We start from the raw sequence: 12,588 nt of genomic DNA, 5'->3' as shown, positions 1-12,588 counted from the left end.
GGCACAGTGATGCAAATGGGGTTCACGAGTGGCCATAAATACGAAAAAGGCCCAAAATTCAAGTTAACTTAATCGAATAAATCGTAATATGGTCAGTCAGACAAATGTTTGGGGTGTCTGAAAAAGTATGATTTTAATGTTTTTGTCAAAACCGGCCTCGTGTAGGATTGTCAGAAGTCGAGACATTTTCGATGTCGTAAAATGACTGTCAGGTACTTGAAATTCAAGTGCCGCTAGCGTGCGTTCATGTCATACAAACTGCTAAAATTATACATGAAAATGATCCCCGAAAGCTGCTGCTTTTAATGCCACGTCACAAAAAGCCGTATCTATTTTGGTTTGGCGGTGAGCTAACTATTTGTAATCATGTTGCAACCGCAGTTTTTTACCAAAAATATTTGCTTTCAATTCACCTACAGCACTTCACACAGTGTGTGCCCGTTAGTGCACCATCTCATAGCATTCCCTAATCATTTCTGAGTCGCATCGTGAAAGAATTAAGGCGCTAGCACAGGGCTGACCGGCGCTACAGAAGTTTTCGTCCGGCACGGTCGGGTGCCGCGGCGCAGCGGGCGGCCCGGGCGGCCGCGCCGCCGCGCCGCCCGGACGCCGCGCGGCAGCACCCACCCGACCACTGCGCGCCCGCTGAGGCACCCGACAGCCCGGACAAAAACTTCTGTAGCGCCGGTCAGCCCTGTGCTAGCGCCTTAATTCTTTCACGATGCGACTCAGAAATGATTAGGGAAGGCTATGGTATGGTGAACTAACGGGCACACACTGTGTTAAGTGCTGTAGGTGAAACGAAAGCATTTTTTTCTTAGTAAAAAACTGCGATTGCAACATGATGATAAATAGTCAGATTACCGCCAAAGCGAGTGAGCTACGGCTTTTTGTGACCAGGCATTAGAAGCAGAAGGCTTTGGGGATCATTCTCATGCATAATTTTTTCAATTTGTACGAAATGAACGCAAACCAGCGGCGTTTGAACTTGCGAGTGTCTGACCGTCATTTTACGACCTAGAAAATGTCACGACTTCTGACGATTATACACGTGGCCGGTTTTGACAAAAACATGAAAACCATGTGATTTCAGATGCCCCAAACATTTGTCTACTCGGCCATATCGCATTTAACTCGATTTGGTAAACTTGACTTTTGGGTATTTATGGCCACTCGTGAACCCCATTTGCATCACTGTGCACGGGGCGGCTCAGTGGACCACGGGGCGGCTCAGTGGACCTCGGGGCGGCTCAGTGGACCTCGGGGCGGCTCAGTGGACCACGGGGCGGCTCAGTGGAGCTGGGGCGGCTCAGTGGACCACGGGGCGGCTCAGTGGACCTCAGCCGGCTCAGTGGATCTCGGGGCGGATCAGTGGACCACGGGGCGGCTCAGTGGACCCACCTGGAGATGACCGGCCTCGCTGCCGGCCGTACACAAGCCGCCGTCGACAGTGACGCTGCTGACGTCACAGCGGTGGCCGCGCAAGGTCGCCAGGCGTCGCACGCGCGCCGTGTCGAGCAGCCACACAGAGTGGGCGACACCCAGCGCCAGCACCGCGGCGCCGCCGGCAACTGCAGCCTCTCCGCCGGCCGACAGGTGGCAGCACGATACACCCGAGAAATCCTCGCCCAGAGTCACTGCGGGCCTGCCCGGCTCTGCAATGTAGAAACGACCCCGTTTTGTGTCAGTTGATATCCCCTTACACGAACACCTTAAAGGGACCCTCCCACCTTAACATTAGATTTGAGTTGAGATAGCCAAAATGGGGTCCCTGGCTCACAATTACCGGTTTCGGCACTCACAACACCGAGAAATGCCTTAAATCGGAAATATTGAATTTCAAAATTGCAGCATTTTGATTCAGAGGGGCTAATGCATAGGAATACCCCTCTGAATGTGTGACGTCAGCGCAGATATCTAACGATTTTTAAATGTTTGACTAAAACGTTTTGTAGCACGCGGTGGTATATGCTGCTTTGCGCGCAACAAATGCCGCACTTTCAAATGAAGTCGCTAGGAACAGCGGAGATCCCAAAAAGTAAACAAAAGTAAAAGTCTAATATCTTGAAAACCGGTGAATATTTTTCGATGAAATTTGGTAGATATTTGATTTTGCTCTTTTTGAACCGAGCGACATCACTTTCATGCCAATTCATTGACTTTTTTGAAGGTGGGAGGGTCCCTTTAAAGGAAATAGTTCACTTTCACGAAATTATTTTTTTTGCAACGATTTATGATTTTTTATGTTCAAAATAATCAGCAAAGAAAATAAAACCTTTTTATAACAATTTTTTTTTTCTATATTTTGATATAGGAAGAACTTTTCAGTTTCTGTAAGGCACACGCGATCCAGTATGAAAAGAGCATGGGTCCCGAAAATTCTTCAGAAACAGAGAAATTATCGCAGCCACCGGCATTTGGGCGATCTGCTCGATCTGATAATGTTCCCCTGAATGTCCTAATTGATCAGTACGAGAATTTCTCTAGAGTTCTCGTAGATAATTTCTCTAGTTTCTGAAGAATTTTCGGGACCCATGCTCTTTTCATACTGGATGGAAATATATGCAAGGCACACATCCTCAACGCAAGACACCTTTTTAGGGACGAGAAATAGAATATCTTTGCCTAGGGTGATCGTTGGGCTGTAAAAGCTCCTGATTTATGCTCGTCTCAGCCCAAGCTACGGAACTGCTATTCCAGTTCAAAACCCATGTTAAAAAGTGAACTATTTCCTTTAAGTGTGACTTCAAATTATCGTTTTCTTTATCCTTAGCGTCGGGACCAAGTCACCATCATATTTGATCACACCTCCACACACACGTGCCGGACTGACGGTCTACCGTTGTTCTATATACCCTGGTCTACCCGCCCCGCCGGCAAATTCCCAATAATGCTACACGCTACGCACCTCCAGCGCTGAGTGGCTGGTTGTCGCGGGAGATGACGTCATAGCCTGACGCCACGCTCATTGGCGTGCGGGCTATGTGACGTCACATCTATCAGCCAAGCAATTGTTAGACGAGGTGGGGTCTATTCGCTAGTCCAGATACAGGTTAAGGAAACTTACGAGGACAATATACGAGTCTATGCACGAACCACACGCGGGGCGACACGGCTATTCGCGCAATGTATTAATTTATGGGCCGCGCGGGGCCTCGGGATGACGCGGCTGGAGGCAACTGCTCAGCGCGCTAGGATACTTCTGGCGGGGCCAGGCGCTGAACGGTGTGCAATGAATGGGTTATGGTCGGGCAGACAGAGATGAGGTATTGAATTTGAATTGATATCAGCAATCGGGTGGGGAAGGAGAACGTTTCTAATCGAGCTTGGGATGGGGAAAGCCGAAAATATCACGATCGGCTCATAGCTCAGACAGGGCCGGGTGCCGTACCATGTGTTGTATGGATTTAAATTCACCTTACCATCGGTTTCTGGTGGGGTTTGAAGACGTTTTTAGTCAAGCTCGGAGTGGGGCAACCCACTGGCGGATCCAGGGGAAGGCATTTGGGGCAAATGTCTTCCCCCACATTGGCAGCGCCCGAAATCGCTTTTCGAGAATAAAAGAAAACTTCACAACTTTTCTGAGGAAATGTTGGTTAATCACACTGCACAGTGCACAGCAGTGCGCAAGGAATCGAAATCCGAGTTTTTTAAATTAATTCCGAGAAACCTTTTTGGGGTAAGCCCCCGCAGTGTCCAAGACCGCTTCCTGGATCCGCCAGTTGTGAATAAGTCACGATCGATACCGAGCTTCGGCGGGACCAGGCGCTGTATACAGATGTTCTTTCAATGAAGAGGTGGACAGACACCTAGCCCCACATTCTACTGCTATGCCCGTGCTTCTGTGGGTGAAGCACTAAAGCATCACGGAATCCCACAGGACCTGCGAGTCGACGAGGTGGCCGCTTTGGCCGCCGGGTACTGCAGCTCCCTGGAGTTGCCTGGGACCGATGGCAAAACAACAGCTCCGGCGGTGCCCCTATGGGCCGTAGTAATTAGTGAATTCCCGTAATGTAGAGATCATATCCTCAATGATCTCTATTACCATTTTATATTCCTAAACAGTATGACAGAACAATTATGCTTGCCTACGTTCAGGCATTACCTCTGATGGTCATACGCCCAGTACAACATGTGTTGTCTGTCAAACAACAATCGACGACGGGATCCCTTCTCATCACCCACCCCGTTTCCCTAAAAATAGACGGTCAGATTCGGCCTGGGTCCTTACGACCCTTCTAGATTCGCCAGAGACGGGATCGGATCGCCGTCATTGCACCCGTCTTAGTGTCTTTAATACTATGACAGCTTCGACCACGGACGTCGGACGGGGCGATCGTTCCACGATGACGAATGTACGCACCGCACCATCCAGGCCTAGGATGCATCGAGGTTTAAAAGAATGCAGTCTGTAGATCAATCAACATAAAAATGGTGGTATGCAACCACCTTAAAATATCTCCCCGGCTCCCGCAACGTTCCAACGCCCCTCCGTTATGCATTCGCCTTGTGTGTCCACCGAGCCGGCTTGCCTCCAATGACGTCATCGGCCGGCCGGCGGCGTTCAAGGTCAAACGGCTGGTGTCCTTGCCTGGAGTTCTATAGCCTTGCGCGGACCATGGATAATTACCTTGTTAATTATCCAAGCGCGCAGGCCCATGTCGTCCCCTATCTCTCTGCGTGTCCACTAACACGAATGACGTCACACATGTGGGCGGAGCTATGGGCGGAGCCTAACGCACGCGGCAGTCCAAGCCGCCATATTTGAATTTATATTTTAATAGAATCTTGCCGATATTTTGGGTGAAGTCAATTTATATGGATAGCTTGGTGACAGTTTAGCTATACGAATAATAATTTATTATGGATGTGCGTATATTCAGCTTGGAATTGCAATTAAAGTTCCGCACCGCAAAGATTCGAACTCGGGACCTTTGGAATACTGCGCGGGCACGCTAACCACTACACTACCGCGACCGCGCGGCGGCCGGCGGCAGGGATGCTGCGGAGACATGGGGGGACATTTTACGCTTTTGTGAAAAAAGCAAAAGATTTAGCGAAAAACACGTAATAGATAACTTGCAGAAAATTGTCTGCTCTTTTAGATAAGATACTTAAGTTTGGTATATCTTGTGCAGACTTCATTCTACAGTGCTTCGAAAATCGCTCATTTACATGGGGATTGAACGGGGCTTCGAGACTTGACTCCAAATGACGTCACGACCTGACGTCACGAAAAGGTAGAATCGCCGGACGACCCTACCTGGTATATAGGGCCTTGCAAGCGCGGACCTAAGGGGCGAATTCAAGGGGGCTATTGCTGGCGTTTGTTGGGTGCGCTGCGCTGACTCAATCCATCGTCTGTATGAAGATAGGCCCCTCTTGCACGGAGACTCATTCCGAATTCGCAGTCTCCTTGGACGAATATGTCTATAATCTTGGTAACGTATTTAGATTGAGATTCATATTCGATATTGATGGTCTGCGGAGTGCGGAGTGCGGACCATTTAGAATCACTTGAAAACGATTTTGACTTGTGTCTTCGTGCAAGAGGGGCCTATCTTCCTTCAGACGATAGAGCGAGTCGGTGCGCTGGGTGTTGAATTTGACCGTGATGGTGTTAGACCTGTTAGACTGTAATTCGTGTTGGATTTGTGGGTAGTGTTGTTTCTGCACCTGTGGTGTTCGATGGAAAATGATCTTTTTTTCGGAAAAAATGAATCTTCAGGCATTTTGAACATCCACGTGAACTGCAAAGATTTGGCTTTGAGATGTAACGTCAAAACCCGAGAAGAGTTGAGAAACTGGCTGGAAATTTGCTGTTCTTCTACCTCAACTTACCTAAACCCAGGGACACCGCCGAACACTATGTATAAACGTTCTATAGCCTTGGTATAAACGGATCAGCTACAGCTGCCGTCAAACTAGTAATTGATGCGAGTGCATCTCGTTCACCTACGTTGCAATAACGTATAGCATCTCGCTTTTCGGTGTCACTTGTTTGAGGTCATTTGCTTTGTCAAACATCTGGTGCGTAAATCATTCACGACGGATACGCTTACTTGAGCCTTGGTGGAATGTTGGTCCTCAAAACCTGCCACCAGCCGTGCACAGCTCGCCCTACCACCGAGCCAACACTCCAACTCGCACCGCACGAGCAGAGTACATTTCGATTACCATAATGCTGCATGACGCAACAACCTCAGGTTCTTTCGCCGCAACTTCCCTTGCGTCGGATAAACCCGATAAATCGTTCGCAGTGTAGTTGACTAAAGCATCAGAGCAGTGGTCTTCGAGCCCTCCCATCGGCCGTGCACATCTCGGAACAGGGTTGTGCTTGACTCATGAGTCGAGTCAGAAATTTGACTCAACTCTGACTCAAATGAGTCAGGTTTGAGTCGAGTCAGGTAAAATGTTAAGCTGTTGAGTTGAGTCAGAGTTGAGTCAGTAAAATAATTTTTGACATTGAGTTGAGTCAAAAACATTTAGGAACATGAGTCGGCTGACTCATCTTTTTAGAAACAATATATATATATATATATATATATATATATATATATATATATATATATATATATATATATATTTGTAAACTTCGGCAATAAATCTTCTTTTACCGCAAACCGCACCAACACAGGCTAAACACTTAACGCTAACAGCGAATGCCCGAGTAGGTACAAGACCAGTGTGATCCGAGCATTTGTCAAAAGGGCAATCCGTACTTGCTCCACCAACAAGAGCATGCACGAAGAGTTTATGCGCCTCAAACAGCTCCTAGTTAACAATGGTTACAGCAATGGAGACATAGACTCAGAAATCCAACGACAACTTGACACAAAATACAACGACACAAACGTGCAGGAGTTGCAGGGCACATCACACCACCTATATTACCGCAACTTCATGAACACAGAATATGAGAAAGACGAGCGGATACTTAAACACATCATTACGAAAAACGTAGAATGCAAGGACAAGTCTGACAAACTCATGCTCCACATTTACTATCAGAGCACAAAGACGAAACATCTGGTCATGAAAAACAACCCGATTGAGACTAAGCGGCTCATGCGTACCAACGTAGTGTACCAATTTGACTGTCCCTCTGAAGATTGCAGGCTTCAGAACATCAGCTACGTTGGATACACATGCACCACTTTGTCTCGTCGTCTGACCATGCACAAACAGGAGGGAGCAATCAAGACACACATGCTGGAGAAACACAACATTAGACTGACAAGAGAACACCTGGTAGAAAACACGTCGATCATCCACTCCAACCGTGACCCCAGACGCGTAGAGATCACAGAGGCCATACACATCAGAGACCACACACCAAGCATCAATGAACAGAAAAACGCACGCCTAGAAAAACTGGCTCTCTGGGGTACAATGCAGCACACATCACACCCACAAACACGCAGAACAACACCAACACAAGCAACCCAACCCGACTAGCGCTATGTGTGACGTGATCATATTTACTGTTGTAGTATAGCGCGCTGAAACTGAAAGTGTTATTTATGATTTTACTCGTGACCTGTATATTGTTTTTCAAACGTGTCCATGCACGCATTATTTGAACGAGTGTCTCACAGTGTACTTGAAAATGAATGTATAATACATTCGAAACGCGTCGAACTTTAACGAATATTTTTACATGAACTTTGCCGATCTGATACATCGTATTGACGAAAACAGCAAGAAAATAGTCAATAAGATCATAAAAACACAAACAAAGCTTTCGAAATGTGAAAGTGTGCTATTACGTTTAATGGTCTTTGTCTAAAAGAATATATATATATATATATATATATATATATATATATATATATATATATATATATATATATATATATATATATATATATATATATATATATATATATATATATATATATATATATATATAAGCGTTTCATTCTCCCCCGCTTAACAACTTAGGCCTGGCCCTGCTGCCGGATTTTTTTTGTTCACCCACCCCCCCCCGCTCAACAACTTTTTTATCTGAGTCAATTTTGAGTCAACACACTTGACTCAACAAAAAAATTTGAGTCAAGTTTGAGTCAGCTCATATTTTCATTGAGCCGCTTGAGTCATGAGTCGAGTCAAGGGAAAAAATCAGCTCCTTGTTTGAGTCAGAGTTGAGTCAGGGCTTTCTGAAGTTGAATGATGAGTCGAGTCGGCAAATTTTTTTGAGTCGAGCACAACCCTGTCTCGGAACCCCCTCCCATCGGCCGTGCAGATCTGAGCCGCCTGCCGCCGGCGCCTCCAGAGCCGAGCGGGCCCCCATGCGCATGCCCCGTACGCGAGTGACGACACCCTGACGTCACCCGCCCGGGCTGTGCGTAGCGTGTAGCACTATTGGGAATTTGCGCCCCGCCGATCCCGGTCCCGGCCCACCCCTCCGTGGTGACCGCTGGAGTACCGGGGGCGTACCGGGGCCGCCTGCTCTACGGGGATTCTCTAGATCCGACGGGATGGGCTCGACCAGAGCGGTGCATCAGTAGCTAGTCGACTGAGCTCACTTCTCGGCCATATTTTATCCCTTTGTTCTGAAATGGTTTACTACATCAAAAAGATTCCTAAAATGATAGAATATATAGAAGCAAGTAGTACTCTAGCAGAGGTATCAGAGTCAGTGTCACAGAAATGTCACGGACTGGGCCGTCAGCGAGAGGAGCCAGGGAATGAAACACACACTGCTGTATCGTAAGTTGGCCAGGTAAATGGTGTGCCCTCCTAGTGACTGGGGTAGGTGCTCTAAAAAACGAACACTAGGACACAGCGGCACCCACCGGCCAGGTCCCAGAGTAGAATGGTGCGTGAGCAGGTGACCAGCAGGTGTCCGCAGTCGTCCTGTAGTGACAGGCATTCCACACGGGGATGGACCAGCGGGATGCTCCGCTGAGCCTACCGAAAAAAACCAGACGCGTTAAATCAGCCAAGCAGCTGAGGACAATCACATGTCACGGGACAAATTATCATATCACCAAAATCGTAAGCGTTCCATCACTGCCAGACAATGTAGACACGTACTTAGTAGGTATTGAAAGCCAAAAAATCAATTGACGTTAAAAAAGGCAACAAAACAAATGTTACTGTTGGGAACTCCACGAGCCGCAAACTAAGCAATTCTTTGCTTTGTTGTAAACACACACGACACGAGCCCATCCTTTGTCGACTCACGTGCGCTGTGACCGCTCCGTTTTCCTCCTCCAGTCTCCAGACGAGTAGCGTGGCGGCCGTGGCCGCCTTGGCCACCAGGTAGCGTCCGTTGGTGTCCACGTGGCGCGCACGGGAAGCCGGTAGGCCAGGCAGGTCCAGCGTCCGCTCGGTGACCTGCACGCTGTCGGTCAGCGGGGAGTGCTGCGTCCACTGGGCCGAGACCCCCGCCATGCCAGCCCCGACCGAGGGACACTCGGCCGCCTCTGCCGAGAGCGCGCCACCCTCTGCCGAGAGTGCCCCACCCTCTGCCGAGAGCGCGCCGCCCTCTGCCGAGAGCGCGCCGCCCTCTGCCGGGAAGGCAGACGGAGGGAGCGGACGGTCGACGGATACAGGTCCCTCGGCAGGAGACTCTTCTGAGAAGTAGTTGTCCGCCGGCACCGCCGAGCCATCCGTCGCCCCCTGCAGCTCCACACCCCACCTTCCCACACACTTCGGCGGTGACAACGAACAGCTCCTATCGTTCCACTCCGCACACACATATCCACCGCCCTCGGGAGGCGAGCACTCTGGGTTAGTCGTCGAGCTCCGCACCTCTGCTGGATCGAGCGAGTCTTCCGCCAGTGCCGCAGCCGATACAGACGAGGACATCAGACTCGTGCGAGAACCGATCGCTCCGGGGCTTTGGATCGTATCTGTCCTGGCCAACGCACGAGGAACACTGGCAGACCGGGTCGGGCCCGGCCGAACGTCACTAATACTACGCCCAGATAATCTACCCACCATGGTGTGCAGACGATGACTTGGTACAGTTCAGCTTGTAAGTATTAGAAATGATTGAGAAATTGTGAGCTTCAAACCACAACAGCTTGGTAGTAACGGAACTGACTAGTTCATACTGATTACGCATCAATAGTCAATGACTCAATACCATTCACAGTTCATTCACAGTTGCGATCATTTCACGATAGTCAATCTAGTCACACACCAACACGGACCGCCCCTCGCTTCCTCTCAGTCAGTCTCGCTCGTACTCCGCCAGGGCCACTCAGTCGCTCCGTTCCCGCGCCGCTCAGTCAGTCAGCCGGCCGTCTCCGGGCTCAGGATGCGCTGCACGTCCCGGTAGACAGGCTCCAGCTGATCGCGGCGCGGCCACGTGTGCCTGAACAGCGGCACCAGGCCGTCCGGGTGGCGGCGCACCAGTGCCAGGTACGTCACCACCTGGTGCATGGTGAGCGCCTCGGCGATCACCAGGTCTCGGAGCCGGCCGCGCGCCAGGAACAGCGAGCTGCGCCGGCCGCTGGCGAACACGGTGGTCAGCTGGACGCCCAGCGAGGACTCGACCAGTAGAGTCTCCCGCTTCACCTGCCGCCGAGGGGAGAGCGTGCCAGTCCCGACGTTCGACGGCGCATGGTGTGGGGCATAGGGGATCCACGACGGAAAAGTGTTAGAAATAATTGTCGGAATAAAAAATGTTTGTTGCATGTAGGTACTAGTTACTTCGGTAAACGAGCATGAGGTGCGAAGCTACATGAAAAAGCAAACGAGTGTGCCCGGCATAGGTAATCAAGGCAAAAAGGGCGATTTAAAAGGCCAAGTGCAGAAGCAAACGTCAAGACTCGGATAGATATCTATTCCCAGCACATTATGGAAACACATTAAAAACGAGCACATTACTCATTCCTATATATGTATATATGGCCTTGACTCATTTGAATTGTTTGTGTTGATCACTGACCGCTGATATCCACTACGAATCAAGGCCTAAAAATGAACAAAACTATATAGAACCGAGAACGTGCAATGCGTTATAATGCACCTTGAAGTGCTTTCGAACGCAAAGCGTAGAAAATGTGCGATTTATCTACCAACGACACATCACTATGTTGACGTGCTGCTTATCATATCGACGCAAATTTCACTTCGGGCCTAAATGTAGACAATGGTCACTGTCGCGTATCTTAAATACCGATTTACACGAGAGAGCACTGCTAAATGTGTCATCCCTACCAGTCCCATCCCGTGCCACTGTGATTCCCTCTACCTCCTGCCCATACATCTCTACATCCATCCCACCTCCCCAACCTCACCTTGAAGTGCAGCTTGGCCAGCAGAGCCAGCGTCAGCGCGGCCAGCAGGGCGGCCAGAAGCCGGTCGTCCTGCAGGTGCAGTCCCAGCCAGAAGAGGAGCGCCGCGATGGCCGCCGTCAGGTTGAGCCACAGAGATATGCTGAACTCGGCACCGCGCACCTCGTACTCGGCCAATCGGCCGGGCACCAGACGGATCACACGCACCTCACCGCCGCGCGCCGGCCGCCGCCACTCCCCCTGCGGGCGGGGGCGGTGCGTGAGACTGGCACAATACAGTCTGAACTGTGAATGGACACGGTGAGACCAGCACACATGAGAACGGATAAAATAAAGGGTGTCACCCTGGATCTGGACATCCTGGACGTCCATGTCATGAAGCCTTTGAATGAGCCAGAGGCCCAGACTGAGGGACCAAATCAAATGCTTGCTGGATGTCAAGGTAGGCAATATCCACAGGGTCGTCTTCCTCCACCTACTGGGTCCAGTCCTCAAGTGCACTCAGCAGCTGCTCAGCACAGGATCATCTGGATCAGAGACCATACTGGTAGTTGGTTAGTTGGCCAGTGTCTGTTAGGTGCTTTAACCATTTGTCATGCCCAATGGATTCAAGAACTTTTGATGTCACCTATGCCAAGCACGGTAGTTGCATGGACTGGTGCATGGCCCATGACGGTAGCGGCGGAAAACCTTCAATTAAGGGGGGCACTGCCAACTTTTGGTCCCATTCTTTCCATGCAACACCCATAGGGCTAATGTTAAAATACCAAAATCAAAGGGGGCATGGTGCCCCTGTGCCCTCCTCGTTCCACCTCCTATGGCCCATGACCAACCTGACCCTTCTTCTATGCGATAGGAACCCTACCAGCTTCCAAGGGATTTGATATTTCATTTGATATTTCAATTCCAGTCTGGAATCAGAATGTGTCCGTGACACTTTATCAGATACTTAGGTTGCTATGTATTATCTTTCCGAATACAGTGTTACAGTGTTACTGTTACCTTTGAGTGTTTGCCAGGTTCATGTCTGTTGAGCCTATTAAAAACAATGTTGAAAATGCCAACCAGGAAAACAGACAATAAAAGAATATCCCATAGCATCTCACACCAAACATTCGGCTATTGACAAGCTATTCCAATCCAATTCGTGTTGAAATTGAAAAAATAAATTGAAATGAGTTGAAATGTTTGTTTACATGTTTGCGCCAAAAATGCAACGCTGCAGCCGTTTTTGTCTAAACGATAACTACAAACTTACTGTTTATTTGACGTCATCATTTCGAACGAATCAGATGAAGAGCTTTCTATTAATTAATAAAAGTTTTCATTTTTTACA

At 49.1% G+C, this 12,588-nt stretch overlaps 2 protein-coding genes across 4 annotated transcripts in view; both read right to left on the bottom strand.

Annotated features, from left to right (window-relative positions):
* The window catches only part of LOC122370008, a 32,129-nt gene extending 22,178 nt beyond the window's left edge, over positions 1 to 9,951 (bottom strand). For 2 of the 3 annotated variants that reach the window (XM_043345225.1, XM_043345226.1), the window contains exons 1-3: positions 9,190 to 9,951; positions 8,799 to 8,913; positions 1,402 to 1,655 (exon numbers count right to left, since the gene is read on the bottom strand). In XM_043345225.1, the coding sequence (XP_043201160.1) occupies positions 1,402 to 1,655; positions 8,799 to 8,913; positions 9,190 to 9,951 (1,131 nt within the window). The remainder of the gene's footprint in view (positions 1 to 1,401; positions 1,656 to 8,798; positions 8,914 to 9,189) is intronic. The other variant, XM_043345227.1, reaches the window with a different exon arrangement.
* Positions 9,766 to 12,404, bottom strand: LOC122370010 (phosphatidylinositol N-acetylglucosaminyltransferase subunit H-like). Its single transcript, XM_043345228.1, has 3 exons — positions 12,255 to 12,404; positions 11,256 to 11,492; positions 9,766 to 10,530 (listed from the first exon to the last, which is right to left on the bottom strand). The coding sequence occupies exons 1-3, from the start codon at positions 12,351 to 12,353 to the stop codon at positions 10,246 to 10,248; spliced, it is 621 nt and encodes a 206-aa protein (XP_043201163.1). The 5' UTR covers positions 12,354 to 12,404; the 3' UTR covers positions 9,766 to 10,245.
* Positions 12,405 to 12,588: the final 184 nt, after the last annotated feature.

The sequence above is a fragment of the Amphibalanus amphitrite genome, unplaced genomic scaffold, assembly GCF_019059575.1.
Source record: "Amphibalanus amphitrite isolate SeventyFive unplaced genomic scaffold, NRLGWU_Aamphi_draft 001089F_arrow, whole genome shotgun sequence".
NCBI classification, from domain to species: domain Eukaryota; kingdom Metazoa; phylum Arthropoda; class Thecostraca; order Balanomorpha; family Balanidae; genus Amphibalanus; species Amphibalanus amphitrite.
Note: the sequence above shows the minus strand (reverse complement) of the source record. Positions and strands in the feature narration are given on the sequence as shown.

Coding starts and splice junctions, on each gene's coding strand:
- LOC122370010 (XM_043345228.1), bottom strand. CDS start 12,353: ATGCTATGGGATATTCTTTTATTGTCTGTTTTCCTGGTTGGCATTTTC. Junction 11,493..12,254: donor AACCTGGCAAACACTCAAAG/GTAACAGTAACA, acceptor CCCCGCCCGCAG/GGGGAGTGGCGGCGGCCGGC. Junction 10,531..11,255: donor TGGCCAAGCTGCACTTCAAG/GTGAGGTTGGGG, acceptor CCTCGGCGGCAG/GTGAAGCGGGAGACTCTACT.